At 34.5% G+C, this 23,683-nt stretch overlaps 1 protein-coding gene across 1 annotated transcript in view; it reads left to right on the top strand.

Annotated features, from left to right (window-relative positions):
* The window catches only part of dve (SATB1_N and homeodomain domain-containing protein dve), a 65,008-nt gene extending 42,899 nt beyond the window's left edge, over positions 1 to 22,109 (top strand). The window contains exons 3-6 of the mRNA XM_089696210.1: positions 14,808 to 14,996; positions 15,366 to 15,595; positions 19,289 to 20,116; positions 20,235 to 22,109. Of these exons, the coding sequence (XP_089552336.1) occupies positions 14,808 to 14,996; positions 15,366 to 15,595; positions 19,289 to 20,116; positions 20,235 to 20,900 (1,913 nt within the window). The 3' untranslated portion in view covers positions 20,901 to 22,109. The remainder of the gene's footprint in view (positions 1 to 14,807; positions 14,997 to 15,365; positions 15,596 to 19,288; positions 20,117 to 20,234) is intronic.
* The last annotated feature ends 1,574 nt before the right edge of the window (positions 22,110 to 23,683 follow it).

Consider the following 23,683-nt stretch of genomic DNA (forward strand, 5'->3'; position numbering starts at 1 on the left):
AATTTAATTATGTAATAGTAATTATTGTTTTAGTTTTTTTCTGACGACAAATTATAAGAATATGAATGCCCCGAATAAATCCGAAATCCATTTAAAATTACTCATTATAAATGTTTTTACAACTTTAATTTGTAAACAACAGCATATTAAAGTTATTTATTTATTATTGGCTATTGTCACTGCTGTACTTTGGTTAATGAAGACATCTGTATGCTCAAAAAATAAGTTTTACAACGTGTTTTTCAAGTATCCAGTAATGAAGTTAGTACCGGTACACAAAATTATGGTGACCCCAATAATGTAAACGGGATCTCTTATTTGGTATCTACTTTACGTGCTTTTTAAACTATATTAAATGTATTAATATATTTTTAATGTGAGAGTAAGGAAATATAAAATATGTTTATTTTTCTTAATGTTTTAATAATTTATGGAAAATATGTTATTGTACAAATTACTATGAAATATAAAAAATACTGGATTATTCCTACCTTTTGGATACTTAGCAAATCCGCTTGCTACGATTATCAATAGAAAGTATATTAACCTACATTCCAAAAGTAACCCTAATACGACAGGGTAAGGTTTATTTTTTATGTGATCGCTTCGGATTTGGATAGTCAATGAACCTTGCAATGGGGTAGAACCGCGACCTACGATAGGGTCCCGTGTATTAGCGGGTCGTACAAACATATACCTATATGATGTTTTTCGTGTTTTATACTAAAATTGATGGATGCTATGCAGTTTAACTGTGTGGAAATTACAAATAGCAATTTTCTGATCGAAGCTTTTAGGTAGTATAGGTAGATAAAGGATTGTAATTCTATAAGTTACATATTTTCGTTCTTTTTTAGAAGTTGTGATAATAATATTCTTCATAACTTGACTTACTAGGTAACGAGATTTTGGAAATAAATATTTCACAAGTATAATAGGAAGCTTTACAATTAATAATAATTGAACGATATACATTATCTGTGGAAACACGCGTGTACGGGTCTTTGCGCAGCAGACAATCACTACATAGTATAAAACAAAGTCGCTTTCCCTGTCCCTATGTCCCTATGTCCCTTTGTACGCTTAAATCTTTGAAACTACGCAACGGATTTTGATGCGGTTTTTTTTAATAGATAGAGTGATTCAAGAGGAAGGTTTATATGTATAATAACATCCATTAAATAGTGGAGAAATACTGTTATTTTTGAGGTCTCTAATGTGATGTCGTAAAAAATTACATTTTTTCCGCTTAAATTGCAAACGCAGGCTGAACCCTACGAGTTTTATCAAAATAATGTACTAAGTATTATACACATTGAAAAGGTCTACAGAAAAGTCCGCGATGGTATATGTCTATCTCTTATGAATAACCCACAATAACTTTTTTTTGTCATTTACTTTTTACGACAAATAATGGCTAATTTTCGATGCGATTTTAACCAATACAGCATTAATCCTTAACCAATTAAATACCTTGAATACATTGTTCATTTAATATAGATCTATATGGCCCTTTACACCGTATGATTTAAGTGAATATTTTCGAAGATATTACAGATTTAAAAATTGCGGGACGTAGCGTTTGCAGCGCTACAGGCCGGCCGCCCGGCTATCTATTTTATACCCGTGCGAAGCCGGAGCGGGCGACGCTATGTTTTTATATATGTACAACGTTCACAGTTTTTCTGTAGTGTATTTAGTATCAGCATTGCACCCGTGCGAAGCCGGGGCGGGTCGCTAGTTATTTATAATCTTCTGCTTAATCCATTAATCTGACTACATTCAAAGGGAGGATTGCAGTCATGTGAAAGATCCAATTCAATAGTATTTTTATGGCTATTCAATAGTTACTGTTGCCAAAATTTATAAACATTCGTATTAAAGAACCGGTTTTTTATCATTTTCTGGCAAAGTTTAATAAAGTTTTAGAAGTTTCGGGTGCAATTCTAGCTTTATATTCTATTAAATATCATTTTTTGAGACGATGTTTGTAAGGATTTTTTTAGTACTTATAATAAAAGAACATAATATCTTAGTAATTAATTAATAGATTAATATTGAATTAATGTAGAGTTAGACGAAATTGCTTAAATAAAATCTTGTTTTTGTTCCACCAATAAAAGCAGATTTCTCTTAGTCAATAGCATGTTATGAGTATGGAAATAATTATTAAAATATACTCATATATTCGTAGAATATTATATTTTATCGGGATAACCTGGTGGACGATGTAATCCGGCCCGGCTCGTATAAAGAGATAAGCTCCGACTACGGATTATGCGCCGGTTTTTGAATATTCTGTAAGCTACGTTTTGCGCTTTAATCTTTGTTTCAATATATTAATTCATATTATTTGCGATGTGTTTATGCGTGTTGGTTTGGAAAAAATAAATGCGCTTAAGCTGGTGTTTGTGTATATGCGTTATAAATCAAGTTTGTTTTGGGTTTTAGCAATATTTTTCTTCCCTACTTCTTCACCTTATACTATCTACTCATTCCCAAATTGAATAAGCCTCATTAGCCAAAATAAGTCATAAGTTGTAAGTATTATCCGATTTAATAGATACACCGGGGTTGAATTGAATACATTATATATGAAATAAATAAATATCCCTAACGACATGAGCTTTCATACGATATATTCGTTGTTTACGTTCTCACGTGTTACCGTTTGATGTATCTCCCCAGTCTTATCCAATAAGGATAATGTTGCCTTTGATTATGGCTTTTTACCTCAATAACGATGCGGAGGCAAATAAATTGGCTGTTAGCTGATATTAGCGGAATTAACAGTGTGTATGCTCAGAAATACCAACGTACTTTTGTCAAAGAATGATTTGATCGTGGGTTAAGGAGTAAAATTCCCGCTGTTTGTTATATATTATATACTGTGATTACCTATACATAAATAAAAAAGAGCGTGTGTGACGAACACACGTGTCAGAAGTGAAACTTCTTTGGCAAGATTCAAGGGTACCAAATCGCCGCCTTACTCCCATCATGTGACGGTATTGCCATGTCGCGAACTTGAAATTTTACTCTGAACGCGCGTAGAAGTTTCACTTTAATAATACAGTTAATTTACTACTATAACTACGCAGATTCAAGGCAGATTTCAATGAAGTATAATCTGGGCCTAATGAATCTCCAATCCGGATTACCGTTCCCCCGTAACGGTTGAGCGGCTTGCGAAGCGCGGATTAGTTTGAAAAACTTTCATTATCTAAATAAATATATGCAAATTGCGCACACTTGGGAAAGGATAATGCTTGTGTTACTTTTTTGGGGTTAAATAATGCTTTATTTTATAACACAACTTTATCGTTTTCTGGTTATTATTTTGTTGGGTCATTTAAACCATAGGTCATTGTACATTATGTAGGTAACATGGCCAAGAGCATGTAGATATTGCAAATAGAAGCATAAAACAATAGAAGTGGAAATTACACTGTCTACATTGGCAAGATATCTTCCATTTGATCTTAATTCGGACAACTGATTCCGTCCAATAAATTGTAAGGGCCGGACGACACTGGGCTAATCCCATTGTCGGGCATTAGAACGGCTTTGTGCGGACAGATCGCACTCGCACGACGAAATTACCTAGCAATTGGTAACCGAGCCGAATTGCCTGCGGGCTCAGCCTAAATCGGCTGCAGACACTTTTATTACCCGGGCGGAATCCCGCTGACCCGGGCTTCAACCGGTCCGCTTTATCCCGGCCCGCTTAATCCCGGATTTGACGTCGCTTAATCCCAACCCGTGTCGGATATCGCGTCGACACAGGCGCTCTCGACACGCTCGTCGCTCGTCCTATATTGATTCCGAATTTTATTCCTGCCCACCGTACGTATAGGTACATAAATCTCGAATTTAAGTCGTCGAAATTCATTCATTTATGACGTAATGAAATAATGCAGCTTTATCGCGATGAAATAATTCAATCTCGTCAGAAGTAATCCGTATCTATCAATGTGACGTGGGATTACGCTTCGCGAAATGCATCGCATTCAGATATTTGAACTCAATGATATAAAATTGTATGCAAAAAATGAGGAGATTAATTTATGTTTTCATCGGACGGTGCGTTATGCGAAAAATTGAGCGACCCGAGAACAAAATGAAATGATCGCCTCGTATTATTGTATTCCGTCGGATTGCCTTTTATAAGTGCTTAATTTCTTTTCGTTGCTATTATCATTCATATATTATGTAGCGATTCAAATATATACGTGTATTGTTTTCAGTTTATCATGCATTTATGTCATATGTGTATATTGTTTATGTACCTATATACTAATTAATAATGAAAAGTATTTGTAAACATAAGTACTTTTCGTTTTAATTACAAAGTACATTTCATGGCTGGAGTATAATAGTGAATTAATTCACAATGTAAACACATATAAATGCAATGAAAAGATGTGTTAGGATATTTAATGAGTACATTAGAACCGCGCTGCGTTCATCCGATTCGCTGAAACACATAATTATATTCGCGTTTAGAAGCCAAAATTATATTTGATGGGAAAATGAATAGTCGCCTATTCCCATTTTAATGAGGATTATAGTTTCTAGTGCATTTAGAGCACTTCGCGCGGTAAAATTAATTACTAAATCGAGTCTGCCTGCGTCGTCTAAATACTGCGTTTTAGTTCGCACACAATTTCGATGTTCGTTAATCTAATCGCTTGTATGGACTCCCCCATTTGAATGGGCTTATGATATTATTATAGGTTTCATACAAAATTAATCTTTTGGTGTGGGGATGCGTAGGTTGACCGTGTCCTTGGTGTAACGGCGGACGTGTGATCTTTACCTTGTGACGTAGAATTGAGAGTATACAAAGGCTTACATTCCGATATGCATTTGTAGACATAAATATTATATTAATTTATCGTAAAACATTAATTGACGCAGTTTAATTTTATAGTATACCTAATGGAGATAAATTATTGTATTACCCTGGTGTGTCTTTAATATATTTTTAAATTAACTTGCTTATCAAAAGGAAATCGCATTACTCGAAATGCAAGTTTTCATACAATTCTTACACACTCAATAAAATATCATATCACGATATGGACAATCAATGTCCATTCACATTTGTATCTAAAATCACTAATGACCACCGCTCGCAACTAAACATTAGGACAATTTAGGCGATAATGCCGCTAAGTCCACTTCTACACTGGGCGGTATTACCGCGCGATGTTAATTAGTCGCTCTGCGTGGCTGCGGCCTAACAATGGGCTTTTAACTTTTCAAATGCATTCATTAAGTGCGTTGTGATTATTGAACGCTATTTTAACCAACGCTGATTTAGAATTATGCGGTATTAGCGGGATAGCTGTTCAGTTTATCCGTGATTGTTGCTAATTATTCGAGCTCTATTGGCCAATTCGATGATTCTCTACCGCGTCTAGTTTATTAACATTTTTCGTTACTTTTATTTGTAAATTCTATGAAATATAGTAAGGGACATCTCCAATTCTTTACTTGCACCGTTCTTGATATATCTCCAATATAGATATGTATTAGATATACTTTCTTGTATAGGTAGATATACATACTTTGTATTCATCAGTGTTAATTGGGAAAATTCACATATTGGTATCAAATTTTGGCTTAATACTTATACTAATAAATCCTATAGGTAATGATATTATTCCTTAAAAAATTAAAGCTCAAGTTTTAGGGAATATTCCTTAGCAAATAGTCATTTTCAGGTTACTAACTAACAATTAATCTCTTATCTAAATTAAACTTTCACAATTAAGAGCTGATATTGCGTGAAGAAATATTAGAATACATTGTGCAATATGGCATCATACTAGATATCTATTATTTACCGGAACTCAATGAAAAAATACACAAACTTATGGTTACAATTACTTATGATTTATGTGAGAAGTATATATAGGATTATATAAATGATTAGTAACTCGCCTTTGCTTCGCTATATGTATTTATCACTGGTACATTAATCGTCGTGCCAAAAGGTGTGTAAATACTAAATTATATATAGGTAATAAATATTCCACGGGATTAAATCATAATCATACTAAATAACCTGAATAAGTACGTACTGAATAAGTGAATTGTAAATTCTTTGAAATAATTAATGTCAATAATGTCAAATGTTAATAAATTTATAATTAATGTCTCTAAAGTCTAAACCTAAATTATACGAATTTATAAAAAATCAACAACGTTTTAAAAATGTGCATAAATAAATTAAAATAAAGATAATATCCCTTCCACATCTTTCGATTGCATGCTTTTGCATAAACATTTTGCGTATGCGCTAACGGTTAAACTATCAACCGGCTTGCAGCTAAAGTTTAGTTCCAAATTGTTTCTAATCCAATATCCAGTCAGTTTTCCAAATCGAGTTACGAGAACCGACGCATTTTAAAGGTAACTGCAGTTTAGAGTATTAAGTTTACACATTGATTGAATGTTGCATGTTGTAGACTTTTTAATGAATAATACATTTATAAGCACTAAATCTTCTTACAATATGATGTTATATGTATAAGGATTTGCCATAAATGTAACGATTAATTTCAGTAAACACTCAACAGGTGTCTAAAATGTTAATTATTTGTTATGTCAGCGATATAAAAAGACATTCTCGTAAGCAAACATTGTTGTATATATCTACAATATTTGTATATGAGGCAGTGTCTTGCCGGTAAAGCCGGCCTAATCCGCGTTCTATCCGTCCACCGCAAGACGGCAGCCAGTAGGGCTTCACCTATACTTAATATGGAATAAATTGTTTGGACCAATTCTTCAAGTATTAGCTTTATTTTTGTATTATTTCTGCGCAAATTAGCATAGCGTTAAAATGTTTATACTCGTAAGGCTGTTGTAATTGGATTTGTTAAATCGCTGTTTGATTAAGTTAAACTATTGTATAGCTTCTTTGTTTTTAATTGTGTTGCACAAAAATAGCAGTGTTTATTTAAGAGTGTAACAATTTAAACCTTTTAAAGTTGGTTATGAGACGTAGAAATAATTGAAACTCGAAAATAGTTTCGTAGAGAAGGCCGGCGAGCCTAACTGTAGCGGGATTAAGTTAACCGCTCGACGCACATCGTTGCAGATTAATTATTTATGGGAGGCCCCACTGCCCGCCGGGAAGGTTTAGCTCACAGACGTTCTCCGATTCCTCTCTCATGCAAACTACACGTCTTAAACCGAAATTGGCCGTCACTATTAAATATTAACAAATAGAGTTCACGTGCGAGATATTAAAGTCGCTTTTCCTTTGACTGAATAATTTAAACGCCCTTTGTCTTCATTGTCCGTAAAGATCCCGGGTTTGCGATGACCACCTTGTCATGGCGAGCTTTGCTTTAAATCTCCTCTGCATCTTTGGCGCACGTAATCTCTTAAGTCCGGCTGGCTAAGACCGAATTATATATTCGCTGTGTTTATTGAATTTCGCCTTCATATAGCTTTAATATGGAATATTATACGCCTATGTAAATATCGATTCGTGTTGTTTTAATCCTTAAGGCGTAGCAAAGCACGTAATATGTAGAAACCTTCTTAACCTAACAGGATTATCGTGCAGAGGCACGCATTTCAGGGCCGGATCACTCCTCACATCGCTCGGCTAAGGCACAGATTTTATTACACAAATGGGATTAATACACGAACGCACACGCTGTTACATAAGTAGGCTTCTAAATAACACGCTCGGTGCGCGCTCATTTAACGAGGACGAGTCAAAGTCGAATATATTTGTTTCGCATTCGCATTGTATAAGATTTACCCTCGGTAACGATACTTTAGCGGTGTCAATTAAAATATGAACAGGAGTCGCTCCCTCAAAAAGGTCATTTGTTAGAGACAATCACTGCTCCCGGCGCGAAGTGACAAACGACGGTGCGATAGCGAACGTCTAAACCGAGCTTCTGAAGTTCTTTGACGCCAGCGAGTCGATAAGCGTGGCGTATACTATTGTGGCGCCTGCGATCTTTACAATGGCGTTCGTTTCGCGAGTTTTCACCCAGTAGTAAGTAGGTAAATGTGTTAACGATTGACAAGGGACAGAACAAAAGACTGGCAGATACACGCAGCGTATTCATAAAGTTGCTACGACACCAGCTAAGATAATGATCACGTTTCCTTCTTACATCCCTTGTGGAGCTTTTGCGTTTAAATTAATTACGGGGCGAAAATAGTCTATTACAATGTCATATTATCATTCCGCCAGATGCTCTTAGAAATCTCGTTATTACGAAACATATAAAATATTAGAAAAATAAAACATAATTAGAACTACGATATTACATAATTATATATTAAAAATATTGCTATCAGTGATCAAAAGATAAATCTATTGTGAAACTAGGTTGAGTGGGGGATAAATGGTTTCTTAATTAAAATCAGCGCGCCCTTTGACGGCTCATACAATAATTGTTAATTTTATCTCTGACGTATGGGGTGACATGGAAATTAGGATGATGTTTACACTTACATATAATTCACAGATTAGATATGTTTAATACTTAAAATAATATTTTTTTAAGAATTACGTAAACATTTTTAATGTATTTCCTAAAACATAAACAGATAGAGGTTACAATTTTATAGAAGACTAGCGATCCGCCCCGGCTTCGCCCGTGGTACATACATGTTTACGTTTTTTTTTTATAAGAACCATCCTCGTACTTCAAGGATAATAGATTCCGCAGCGCACGCGATGACAGAATTTTTATCAAGGAATTTTTTACACCTTGGGTTACTTTATTGCATTTTTGGTAAGGATATCTAATTTTTTGAAAATGCAATATAGCCTATGTTGCTCAGTGAAGATGCAGCTTTCTAATGGTGATATAATTTTTGAAATCTGTCCAGTAGTTTATGCGTGAAAACCATACATACATAATTACAAACCTTTCCTCTTTATAATATTAGTATAAATACAATTTATCGAATTAAAAAAAAATAATAATAAAATATTTTCTTACATAAAAATAAATTTTTATAAATAGAATATCTTATTTAAAAATTAAGTGTAAGTATACAGTTCGGTATTAAATATGAGTTTATATTGCTATTGTGAAGTTAAATCTCGAGCTTAAAGTGCAATATAAACGCGAGGCGGCTTAAGCAGAGCTTCAGGTAAGCCTCAGTATGTGGCTCTAAGACTCAGGTGTCAACTTACTTTTGTAGTCTATGGTCAGCTGATAGCATAGACAACACTGCGCTAAACTTACCATAGATTAAATATGACAATAAATTCTACAGACTATAGATACGATAGAAAAATAGGTACGCAATTTTAATATCCTAATCATTGAACTAGTTGTGACTATAAGATTATGTAATCAAGGGTCAAACGTGATTAGTTTAATCATTTTACGAATTTTACGGCTTATGGATATCAACAGTTTTTACATGTTTTCGTGCCTAAAGCTGACCCGATGCTCTTTAGGTAATTATTGGTTCGATAACGAAATTAACATTGTATTTGTTATGTAAACATTGATTTAACGCAGACTTAGTGTAAATACATTTTTATTTCGGTAATCTAATTTATTGCTATTTATAAATTGGCTAATAAAGTTTATTTTGAATAGATATAAGTTTGTGCGGAGAATTAGATAAGATAAATATTATTTTTATACTGAGAGACATAAATTTTCCAATCATTGATCGTTTCATACCAAAATACACTATGAGTGTTAATTGTTAAGTTTTTGTCTGCTTGTGAAAATAAAACTAGTAGGTACACATTTAATCATAAATGCTGTATGGAATGATATTTATTGTTATGTATTTCTTAAATATAAAAGTAACGTATATATTCCTGCATTTAACTCATCTCAAAAACAAACTAAACTATTTCAGATTAAATAAAACCCAGTTAGCTTCATTCTATGCATTGTTTAGTTGAGAATTAGTTCGTCTGGGATGTCCAGGTGAAAGTTTTGGGGTCTGTAAGGGGATTACTGGACAGGCTTAGCTGTTAGCCCATACGTCCCTCGGATTCTGCCTTGATTTGATTTGAATTGGACCTGTGCAAAATAAATGAAGAAACGGTATGTGTTTCATGGGTTTGGTTAGTGCTTTTTTATTTAAAGAATACCTTTGGAAAGTGAAAGTAAGTTCGTAATGCGAAACATTAGAGAGTGCTCTACGAAAAATTTATTTTTGCCTCTGTTCCGCAAATATTTAATTAATCAAGCCGGGTATCCACTTAGGTTCGCCGTGGATTGCGAACACTGTGTGCTCCGCGAACGTGAACATGTACAGTGTACCCACTCAGGCTGCAACATCAATGCTCCTGTCGGAGCGCTAAATTCCGCGCTCCGGTCTCCAGATAGACACACGACAGACGGTCGGTGCAAACATGCCGCCTCCAGAATTAGTAGGAAGTGCAGCTTATATTTTGATCATTATATTGTGATGGAATACAAACAACCTCCTCGATTTTGGCAAGATTATATGAATAAGGGAAGAAGAAATAATGAAATAATGCATATATTCATCATTTCATCGGACCACTCCATGTTCGCGAACTTAACAAACACACGCTCGCGTCCACGAACAAACTGCGCTCCCCTTTGAGTTCGCGCAAAAAACCGCTTCCCGAGCGCTCCGCCGTGCTCCGATCGTGCTCCAGTCGCGCTCCGCGATCGCGACGTATCCATTATGTTTGGTTTGCGGAGCGGGCGCGTTCGCAAACCACGGCGAACCTAAGTGGATACCCGGCTTGAAGCCGATCACACGATCCACGGTTCTAATCTCCTAAATCTGCACAATATTAGAGATAGTTTCAAGATTTTGTTTAATGGAGATTAATTCTTTCACTGGTTAAATTCATTCAAGATAATAGAACCAGAAAAATATGTAGAATGTATGAGTAGGAACTATGAGTATGTATTTTGTTAATTTAATAGATTATTGTTGGTATTTATTATTCCAAAAAAGTCCAGATTGTGATATTATTTTTCCTTGATGTTGATAAAGTTTATTTGTAAAATCGTTTCATGTCTCCATTGAAAAATATTATTTCACTCCAATTTGAATTGTGTACTCATTTTTGTTTTCCAGTTCTTTAGCTCATTCTATTGAAAATATAAAATATTTATCCCAACTTTTTTAAAGTGAAATCTATCTAAAAAACACGTATATAATTTCCTATCTCTATTTCACATAAAAAAACCTATGTAAACCTGAATAAAATACCGTGTCGTTTGATGACACACTAATTACATATCTATAGGAATGCATACAAGCTCCTGTCACGCATGTACCGATTAACCATCGTATTTGCTTGGCTTCAGCATCTATCACGCCACGATCTATCCGATCTAAATAGATCATCGCTCACGAATGAGAACTATATGCTAAGCCTATTGTATCCCTAGTTGTACGTTAGCGTTTTACGTTTTCATTGGACGTATGATTATTTATTACGTAAGTTTTTATTTTGAATTATATCGTGGTACGATCACAAAGGTATGGATGATTTGGTTTTAGTGGATTCTTTCATATGAAACGTGTTATTAAATTTGGCATAAAGCTAAGCTACAGTTCAATTCGGCAGCTTTTAAAGAAAAATAACCAGTAGAAGGAATGAAAAATTAAATATCAATCATAAATTAGTTAAAAAATAAATATGTAAATCTACATTATAAGAAGATTAAAGCGTTAATTAATATATTTTTGTCTAGTATATACTTAGCGAAGAACAATATACATATTAGCAAGTTAATTCCTTACATCGAAGGGGAGACCGGATGAGACTTTTAAGAGGTTACTTATGCTAACTCCGAGTTAAGTACGCACCTCTTCAGTTCATTGTTAATGCCTTCTTTACTCAAATAAGTGATTAGAATTAGAATTCGCTTTATTTGTGCGGAGATTTAAAGATGTACTTATGTAATGAAATGTTAAATTGGCTACAAAAATATTTTGTATAAAGTTGAGAACTTTCACGTAAAACGATTCTTAATAAATATGATAGGCGCAACGTAAATGAATATATAAACTTTGACTATTCTTTATCATTTTTGAATGTTTTTATGTAATTAATTATGTCTTAATACTTTAAACGTATTACAAAATTAAAAGCTTTTTAACTCCATTATTCTAAAGGCGCGTAGTAATTCGTAGCATCAAACGCTACACCGTAGCTCTACGAGCTCTACATTTTCTACTCCCCTATTAGAATAATCTATTTCACTACTTCTCAAGTACATACTTTACAAAAGGTACCCCACTGTTTATACTTTGTTTTAACCAGCCAAGCCCGATTATGTATTCACACATCAACGTCACTAAACGTTCGTTAAACTCCAGTTGGTGTAAAGTTTTAATTCGCATTTCGCACTACTTATACATCAGGCGCTCCTTGACATCGGTGCACGCTTTTGTTAAAGACTGAAATCTTTTTAAGAGAGCTTAGATCGGTTAAGCTTTGGAGCGAGCGAACCTAATTGCCATTTTATGTTATGCGCTAATGAACAATGTAGCGAACTAAGATGCAATTTACGGTACAAGTTCTTTGGTGGAAGATTAGCGTGTTAGTTGGTATAATCCGTGATTGTTTGCGTATTGATGTATTTGTCGTGGCCATATCGTAGATTTGCTCATTTCATGAAATGGCCAACATAGTTTGATCAGATCGTTAAATCGTCAACGTTTTACGATTTGGTCATCGAAATTTGGACAGATCGTATAAAATATCTTAGAGAGTCCATAAAACATTAAAAAATTCAGAATATTTTAAGAACTTGTTTATTGTCATTTAAGTTAGTGCCGCGGTAGCGCCGGCGAATACCAGAAGCGAATGGTTTTTTCAATAGAAAACAGTTAGGTTAGGTTAGGTTAGACTTTAATAAACAACGCACGAGCCGAGCGAGCAAAGCGAGCGTGCCGCGGCAGCGGCCGGCGAGTGCCAGAAGCGAATCGCTTTTTAAAAAAGAAACAAAAATGGTCGCATTTCGTGAAATGGCCATCCACGTTTGGCCAGATCGACGATCTGGCCAAATGTCGATGACCAAATCGTGAAACGTTGACGATTTAACGATCTGGCCAAACTAAATTGGCCATTTCATGAAATGAGCAAATCTACGATATGGCCACGACATATTCATATCGTTGTATTTGCGGAACATGTATATTGTATACATATATATGCATAGGAACTTGTATCGAATTATCCAGAATTTTTTCGTATGTTGATAGTTCAATAGGTAAACGTTATTATGGTATTAAATTATCATTTTTGTAACTAATAGTAATGATAATTTTCTCCATTAATAAACTCGAATCGAGATTATTTATCGCGCAGAACCTAATATTAATAAAGTCGGTAGTTGTAAGCCAAGGGATTTAACTGACCGAAGGACCGTCCGGCCCCGCGACTAAATCACAACTAATCCATATTAAAGCATAGGTGCTAACCTGAAACTACCCTCCAAATCTCATCGACTAAAGAACTTGCTCGAAAACTATTGAAAGTTACATTATGAGATTAAAACCCATTATATTCTATTTTGACCCTAAATCTGAAGGAATTAAGTGATTAAAATTGTATCGTATTAAATTATCATTTTGTGTTTAGTGTGAAATGTTTTAGAACTGTGTGTCTTGTATTATTTTTTAATGAAGCTTGATTGGAACTAAGGTTATTTTAATGTTTTCTAAATGAATGCACGCTACTTATACATAGGAACAAAAAGTATTTTTGTTGGGCGATACCAAAGCAAAAAGCTAAAAATATTTTAAAAGCGCCAGTTTCTTTTTTCATAATTTTAATGCATCGGCGTAAAAATGCAACGAAGCAGCAAGAACTATTTAATATCGCTGAAGAAAGACTCAAAGTGACGGTAAAAGCATTGGCCGACACAAAGCGATCTACAGACGGCTGCTTCGACACAGAACAAGGATTAATTATTATTTTAACATTTCACTCTTTAGGTTTTTTAACGCTGCCATGAGCAAGTCAAAAGCATTTTCGCTTGAGAAGTTACTAAATAATTAATACGCTTTCTTGACGACAGTGTTTCGAAGTCTTCCGAACATTTTTCAGGCGAGAAAAGTTTTACGTGATGTTTTTACTTAAGTGGACCGTGGACGTCGTTCCTCATTGCGATCTACGTCAAATATGAATAAATGAACTATGAGGAACTAAAGCTGTAAATAAAAGATTACATTTTAGGATTGTTAAACGATTTCTTGTTTGTGTACTACATGTTAACTATCATCAAAGGTTAGGGAAGGTCGCGGAAGAATTCTAACAAATACCCGCGGCCCCATCATTAAAGCGGCTCGACGGAACACAGTGGGGTTTTAGTCGGTAAGAATCCGACATAACCCACGGCTCCTTCCCCGGGGGCCGTGGGTATCTTTAGAAGATTTCCCCACTATAAAAATAAAAAAAAAAATAAAAAAGGGAAGATTCGGAGCATAATACAATTTTACTCATGTTTTTTTTCTATTGTATTAATATACATACACATGATACATAATGTAGACAATTACTTGTCTTACAACAAAATATACCTACCATGAATCTGCATACACGTTACCTCTTATGTCAATAATCATACCTCACTTCTAACCAAAAAAGCATTCCCACTGAATATCTATTAATAATTGATATATTAAAATTAATCATATCTATATATTTGCCTGGTAGAGATTGCTGCTTAGCAATAAGGCCGCCTCTTGTACAAACTATGCCTTCCTTTTGTATTTTAATGTTATTTTTGTCCTAATTTTGTTTGTGCAATAAAGTGTTATAAATAAATAAATAAATAAATATTTTGTTCTAGGCAAGACCCTGCCAGTCCACTGCGTGGTGGAAGCGGTCTCCTCTCTAGAAGAGGGAGCATGGCGCCGTCGGGCTGTGGTGGAAACCGATAGCTACGTCATCATCCCCGCGGCAACCGCGTTTCATGAACTGGTGCCGGCTGCTATGATGCGACTTGGATATCCTCATGAACTGGCTGCTTCTGCTAAAGGTAAGCTTTTTTATCAGTATATAAAATATATATACATCACAGTACAGTAAATGACTAAATGCAATCGATCCTTATTTGATGGTTAATCTATTTAAGCGAGAGATTTATCAAAACTTGCTATATATGCAGATCTGCAATTAAGAGCAAGGAAAACACAATATTGTACTTTATTAAATACGTTATAACTTTACATGTATCAATTGAAACAACAGAATTCGTGGTGCTACAATTGGGAATAATTCTCCGTAACCTAATTTTAGGAAATTTCTTATCAGATCTTTTTGCTTTCACTTACATTTCATCATTATCTACTCTATCAAGATCCATAGTCACTTTATTCCTTACTCTAATTCAATACCTTTCCACCAGGATCTGTAGTCATAAACAACTGGAAGCCACTTCCCTTCGAGCGCATATCTGACGGGCCACTCGCAACGGTTGGCGAAGTGTTGGGCGAGCTGACCACGGTCGCAACCCTGAGGATCCAGCTGCTGCGACCAAGACCAACACCATTGCAAGATATTAAGGACAAGCTGTTGAGATTGCTGCTGGTCCAGAGCAGACCGCTTTTGATGTCCACTGGCTGCCCCTTGGATGAGGTAAAACACGTATATATATCTTATAGGTACCTATAAATAGAGTAAAAATTAAATTTATCAATCTATTATATGATTATTCTTAAATCGAATGCTAATGAACTTAAAATTTCTTAAGTATTCAAGGAAAGACAAGACAAGCTATAATATATTGAAGGAACGAACAAGGCCATGTATAGATTATGAAAAAACTAGACGACTACAAATTTCTAGTTAAACACACTAATCCACTAGTAATACGTTTAAACCTATGCATACTAGTATTTTTCAGTATTAAGACTACAATATACTAATAGCAATAAGGCAAATTAAAAGAAAAACAAATCGATAGACATCAACCTCTTACTTCACTACCATTGTTTTCGTTTCAACAACTGTATTTCAATACCAATTCAATACAATTGCGATTTAATTAGATCAACTAAATTACCGAGATGTAACAAATACAAATTCGGCGTATTATCTAAACATCTGTCAAAGCAAATAACATCAATCGAGGCATTAAAACCAACTCTTAACGACAATGCGATCGCGCTACACTGGGCTGAGCCAGATTCCCACTGTCCTGGTAATGTTACGTTTTAATACCTGATTGTAACCCCGGGACAGAACAATACGCCCCCCTCACCCCTAAACACCCCCCCTCATTACCGGGAAATTCATTGTTTTCATATTTAAGCCGGCAACTGAATAGTCCTCCATTACCAATTGAAAATATTCGTGGTTATGTATAAATTATTACGACTTTGTCGATATATTAATGCGAGGGCAGTGCGTTAATGTTATAAATTTAATTATTGAAATTTTACGTGTTTTATTTTGGGAACAATATTGAAAAGTTGGTGAATCAATTTGAAATAATTATATTTTGCCATTTTGGTCATAGAACTGTCAATACTTCCATTTCGAGTTTCGATAAAGACCATTTATAGAAAACCCTGTCGTTATTAAGCAAAATAACCCTTGTCCCTTTATAGATAATTTTCCCCGAACATAACTACAAGTTCACCTGAAATTTTCGTCGTTTTCCGACCAATGAAAACGCAATTATCGTAACCGTTATTCAATTAGGACCGCTACAATAACAATTGAAAGTACGGTAAGTCGTTGTATTTTAAGTCCTCTTAACAATTTCGACTTCGTATCTCAACATACAAATGCCGCTCATCGCGAGGTCGGATTTTAAAGATGGAGACAGATTATCAAAGTCTTGTTAAGTAGACTCCCGTATATTTGGGGCTCGTTATAATTTACACGCTGTCTAAGTCCCTGCTAATAAGGATCAGGGAAACGCTGTTTTCATATTCTTCCTTTGTAACAAGATGTATCGGAATATTTAATAACGTATTTTGTATAATATGAATATTTTAAAATCTACAATGATTAACGACTTTCCATTTTCTAATTCTTATAATTATAAATTATGTTCGTTGTAAAAGATCTCAAGATCTTTGTTTTTAATATTTTCATTAAGTACCTACTTTCCTTTATTTTGATATTCTCCCATATAAAATGGTTAAAATAATTGTAAATATATAGTTTTATAAACTAAGACATAGCACGTCGATGTCACAAAATCTTCATACATAATACATTGAATTGAACCTGAAACTCATCCGCGTTGGAACCTTATTAAATTTTCTAAACATTCACCTCGTCATAGGGTTAGTTAAGTGAAGAAAGACACTTTAGATTAAGGAGGAATGTTTAAAGGTTCCCCCTTTCTTGCAAAACTTTCAGATAAAAGGTTACACTGAAAATTTGCTTTTTAACATTAATGTCCCAAGAGAATTGTAATATTAACTAAATTAATAAACGCCATAAAAAATAAAGAAATAATAGGTATGCGATATTATAAGAGTACCTACTTACTACTTATATTCCATAATTTTCTCTTAGGGATTCTGATTATAAGTCATATTTTTTTAGTTTTTTATAAGATAACCTAGAAAAATATTTTGTATACAAATTTTCGATCACATGTTTTAATCAAATAATAAATCCCCATTACCCACGTGCTCCAATATATTAGCGTAATACAAGCGGGCCCGATCCCTCATCTTACCACCTTGAGTTAGCGAAAGAGGGTTAAAAGGAGTTTTAGATGTACGAACGCTTTTGATCTTATTAATACCATAAAATAATGCTTTATAATCTTATTAAACGCGAGGTTAGCGTTCGAGGCGCGCCCTCGCCTGACACGATTCGGGTTTGAGATTTCAATTTAGCGCTTTCAGGGTTATACGTAATTGACGAATAATTACATTGCTTAAAAATAATACACCAATATCAAAAAGTATGGAATAGGAAAACCTTAAAGCGAGAATTTACAAGTTGTGAAGCGATAACTAATAAGTCAAAGGAAGCCGCAATGAGGCGATATAATCAAAGACATCGCTCGAAGTTAACAGTAGCTAAACGCCAGATGAACTCCGACTATGATATTATGGTAATTTATCGCGCCAATTTGCGCTACTTCCATTTCCATTCGCAACAAACTTTTACAACGCTCTTGAGAACTGTTTGAATTAGAATCAAGAGATGAATTCCATAAATGTGTCTTAATGATATCTCGGAGAAGTGTTATCTCCTCTAATTCTGACAGGTGTAAAGTAGCAAATATAAACAGAATGAAATTAATATCAGATAAGACTAAGCCTATTGTGTTCTAAGTTGTCCTTAGTAACTACGAGTGTATCAAGTGATGTTCGCAATCACACACCGAATTACGTACCGAGAAGATTACACATGACAGAGTTATCACGGAGGCGCCAGCTCTCGTAAATCTTACATGTATCTGAAGCAGACAATATCTGAAAGCAAATATGACCGCACTATTTAAAAACACAAAACAAAGAGGCGGATTAACGTATCACTGTGGCTAGATGCTAATGCCTCCAGGTTGACATGAATTAACACTATCTGATGCAATACTTGGCTACTGTTTAACTAACATTCGGCAATGCATAGATATACGTGCAAGGCCGACAACTTGCTTCACAACGTAATCACTGCTATTGTACAATGTAATCTACTGATATGAGCAGATTTTGCTTGCATAACTGTAAAGCTAAACATCTGTATTATCTTAAAAGATATATGATTCAATTTTCCCGCTTGAATAATTAATACTTGATCAAATAAGGGTGTCAAGATATGTTAAATACATAGTTATATAATTAAAACGAGACTTTGAACGTGAAAATCTCTCTATTTGCCTATTGTGTTAAACGAGTCGAGAGTGTACTTTTCAATCTAGATACCGACGAAACATTTTAGTACAACCACTTAGTTACACGGTGTGCCGGCGTTTCGTTAAGGCGTTGTAGGTGGATGCTAATTATAAAGACGCCCTTCCCGCTCATTGTTTTAGAGCAAACCATGATTGAAGTTTCGGCGGCGGCGAAGGAGTGATACGCACTAACCAGCGAGCAAACACCTCGCATCTGCACCGAGCCGGCCGCTGGCGCATGACACATACATTAACAGCCGGCCTAATATTTTCATAATCTAATGGCAATGTTCTGAGAAACAATGCTCGCTGTTTATTCAAACAATTATCTCTGTATCTGTTATTGGTTAGACTGACCTCTTTAAAACCATCTAAAATTGTTTGCGGTTTCTTTTTGTTTTCTGTTTGTTGTACAAACATTGGTATGGGTAGCGTGATACTTGATATACTTTTTATTGTTATAGGTGACATTGGCGCAGATATGCAGAGGGCAGGATAGAACACCAGGGCCACATAATTTACACGAGCCTACGGAAGAAACTCGTCGCAAATTCGAATCTTGGTGGAGTGCACAAGTGTCACCTCGTCCCCCGCCCTTTAGTCCTCGGCGGTATCCTTCGCCAGGACCCAAGAACAGATCTCCAACCTTAAATGCCATGCCGGAACATTTGCATCCAGCTCTTCAAACCGTTCAAAGTCAATATCCAACTCAAAAAACTAGAATGAGAACAAGCTTCGATCCTGAGCTAGAATTACCAAAGCTGCAACGCTGGTTTGCTGAAAATCAGCATCCCAGCAGGCAACAGATACAACAATATGTTCGAGAATTGAATAATCTGGAATCGAGAAGAGGCCGTAAACCATTGGACGTTAATAATGTCGTATACTGGTTCAAAAATGCAAGAGCTGCACAAAAGAGAGCCGAATTGCGCAATATTGGTGGATTGGGAGGACATCTTGGAATTAATGGCTTCAATAGTAGAAGTCACAGTCCTTCAAATGGCTCGTTATTGACTGGCAATGATAACTATTCACCGCATGATCACAATTTATTAAAGAGCCCAATGCAGCTTTCTGGAAGCCCTGGGCGATACCCAATGTCTGTGATGTCTGAAGACAATTTATCGAATGCTGGGTCTGACATGGAAGACGATGGCGTTGATATGAATACCGATGAAAGGCCAGACAGTCCAGATGCTCCATTATCACTTATAACTACTAGAAAAAATAACAACGAAAATGAAAAAGAAGAATTATCTAAGGAATCACCAAAGCCTCCAGATATAATAAAGGTAAATTTCAAATTATATGTATCTAAACTTAAACAAATTTAAGTTATAAGCCCAGTTACAGCCGGCATATAATAACCAAAAATTTGTTTTTTTTTCCTAAGCACATTTATTTTTACAGGTACATGACATCAAACAAGAGCCTCGAGATTTAACAAAATCTGAGCAGATGCAATCACCGCAACGGTCACCCGCAAAAAACAGTGATAGTTCGCACAATAACAATAACAACAACAATGAGGATGAAAATGGGGTCGGCGACGAGCAGGACCTCGCTTCTGATGATGAAGTTGTTCAAGAACGTCATTACAGACCTGCGTCACCACACCTCGATCGTCTACCGTTTCCCATGGTCCCAAACCACCCCATGTTCAGCCACGGGATTATGTATATGAGTCAGTACATGAGTGGCTTTCCTGGAGTTGGACCAGTTCCTGGTGAAGGCGCTAGTGGTTTGAACCTCGCTCTAGCGGGAGCTTCTGACGAACGTCGCAAACGCAACCGGACCTTCATTGACCCCGTCTCTGAAGTCCCTGTTCTAGAACAGTGGTTTTCCATGAACACGCACCCGTCACACAACTTGATTCTCAAATATACCGAAGAATTAAACAGGATGCCGTACAGGCAAAAATTTCCGAGGCTCGAATCGAAAAATGTTCAGTTTTGGTTCAAGAACCGACGGGCAAAGTGCAAACGCTTGAAGATGTCACTGTACGAACCGACTTCGCCGGGACATTACGGGCATCCGGGACACCCACACGCTATCGCGGAAAGGAAAATGGTCTGAACCAATACGATTGTATAGAAAAATTGATTGACTATTCAATGTTAGCCAATAACCGTGACATCATTTTAGAAAGACTGAATAAGAACCGTTGATGGTGTGTAGTGCCATGTTAGTATTAAAGAATGTTGCATCTGTGCATCCTATAACGTATTACAGAAGTCTTTAAAGCATAGGTATTTAATAATTGTAAGCTATACGTTTGCTTGTTAGAAAATATTACGAAATCATATGAAAACTAAAATTGATATTTAAGTCCATTAAACTCAATGTAAAAATCATTTCCCCTTTGTCACGTCATTATGAATTTGAATCTCAAAATATATTATGTACTATAATATTATCTCGCGTTTGTATATAAGTAGCATACTTTTTATTTATTAAAGTTATAGAAATTGTAATACATAGTATCTAAAAGGTGGATAATCTCATCATTTGTGCTTATGTAGTTGGTACTTATCTAGATGAACATAAAAATAATTTTATGATAATGTATAGAAAATAATGAGTCAATAAGATATACTTTAGAATTATATCGCACATAACTGTATATTATGTTCTATATTATAGTATAATTGACTTTCTTGTTCGTTAGTCTCTACAAAGTTATAGAATACGCACATTCCTTATTTTTGTTAAGTAATACTCAATCCAAAGATTGATTAGAATAAAGTATGTTAAACCAAACTCATACCCATAGATACTTGTCTTACCGGCCCAAAAAAATTAATAATAGGCATAAAACTGTACATATATGCAATATACGCTTACAATTGACAAAAATTAAACCTAGTCTGCTCTAAAAAGTATAATAAAGTGTACTTTTCTCTACCATTCAGATAAGAAATACAGCAATTAATTATTATAAGTGAGACAAGTTATAAACTGTTACAGTATTTACGCATTTATAAAACGAGGCTGTTTTTTCGCGCAGTTTCATAAAATATTGTTTTATAGTTTTAAACGAAATAGAAATAAAAAATTAAATTGTTTTGTTATTTCGATGTTATGCTTGTTTTGTGAAGCTGTGATGGTATTTCCAAATAATTGTAAATATTTTATTAATGTTATAAGATGATTGTAAAGCTACGTCATTAGGCTCACAACAAAAGCATTTATGGCTTGTATAATTGATTAATATCGGCTAAATGTTTATTCCATTCAATTATATAAACGAAAAGTTTATTGAATATATTACGTATGATACTGAAACATGCTATTTTATTGAATCCATTACAATATAGAAATTAAGTAAAGTATATAGTAGGTAATTGAATACGCAGTGTCACTCGCTTGGCACCAGGAAAAAGTAGCGTGCTAATCCAGACTCTAAAAAGTTTCAGAAAAACATCACCTACATATTTTTGAATTAATACATCCATAGTCAATACGTTCTTACCGAACTCATAACTTCTTACACAAACTCTTAATATAAATAGGATATGTTATTATCAATCGTCATTCATAAATTTTAAGTAAAAATAAAAAATAAAAAAAATTATTCAACCTCAAACTCATACATTTATTTATTCAGTTAGACTTCATGTAGAAGCCCTTTTGGATCGTCATAACGTCCAGTTTCCCGATTCCCATCTTCAAGACATGCCTGACAAATTTCATATAGACAATATTATCCTGATCTTGCGTATAAGAGTATCAAATATTCATACATCACCACAAACTTTTACGTTTATATATGAGTATGAAGTAAATTGTTGGTATTTGTAGTACTTATAGCTGTTGAAATAAATCTAATAACAAATGACTCTAGCTGGCTGAATTCAGTACCTTAGTTTATCCATCGATTGAATACAGAATAATTCTAATACACAGTTAAATTCAGACGATGTCTTAGTAAGTTAAAACTTAAAAGTATGTTTCATGTTATTCTTATTTAGAAAATATACATACTAAAACGTAATTAAGTATAACTTTGCTACTGAAAAAATTGTACTGTGTAAAATCTTAGGAACACGGACCTTTAACGAATACTCTAATAATTAATATAGGTTGGTACAAAGGATAAACAGAAATAAAAACATTATATTTTATAGCTGGATAATTGACTCGATATTTAGAATTTTGGTCAATAAATCATAAAAGGTAAAATATAGATATATATGATAAAATTATTTTATAGCTTCATTCAAACACCCACCTAATTTGTTGGATATCTAAAAATATAAATTCCTTTCTAGTTATAACTACTCCTTTTTATTCTATAAATATCTAAAATATATCGCAAATAAAGGTTCCAAATTTAGAAAGACTCTTTGTGAAATTCTAATTGATAATATATATTTTTAATGCTTGATAACAGTGTAATACATATTAAACAAATTTCAGAATATGTAGTAGGTAGGTAGATTGGTCATTTTTTTAAATATATTTACTGAAACTCATAAATTTACTCATAATATTATTGTAGTCTTTATTTTCACAATCTATTTATATCACAAATAAACATTTGCTCATAAAAAGTGGCAGGCGCAATAATTTTATTTGTAAAAAACATGGTTGTAATTTGTAAAATCTATACAGTATTCATTTACTATATCAATATAACAATCCTTAAAATTTAGCCAATCAATTAAATTTAATCGGCATTTCACCGAACAATTCAATAACATGTGTCAATAGATATCGCTTGTAGACGACGGAAGAGTCACCGGCCCGACGGACCCAAATCACCTGTCAAACTTACAAGTCTTGGTGGTATCGACGATATCTGCAGACGTCTTTGTCGCGTCTTCGATCTTCACTGAATGACCGCCTTTATCTCGTTT

The sequence above is a fragment of the Colias philodice genome, chromosome 6 (assembly GCF_061535455.1).
Source record: "Colias philodice isolate Cphi_HAF_F1 chromosome 6, ilColPhil1 Martin Lab GWU primary, whole genome shotgun sequence".
Lineage (NCBI taxonomy): Eukaryota > Metazoa > Arthropoda > Insecta > Lepidoptera > Pieridae > Colias > Colias philodice.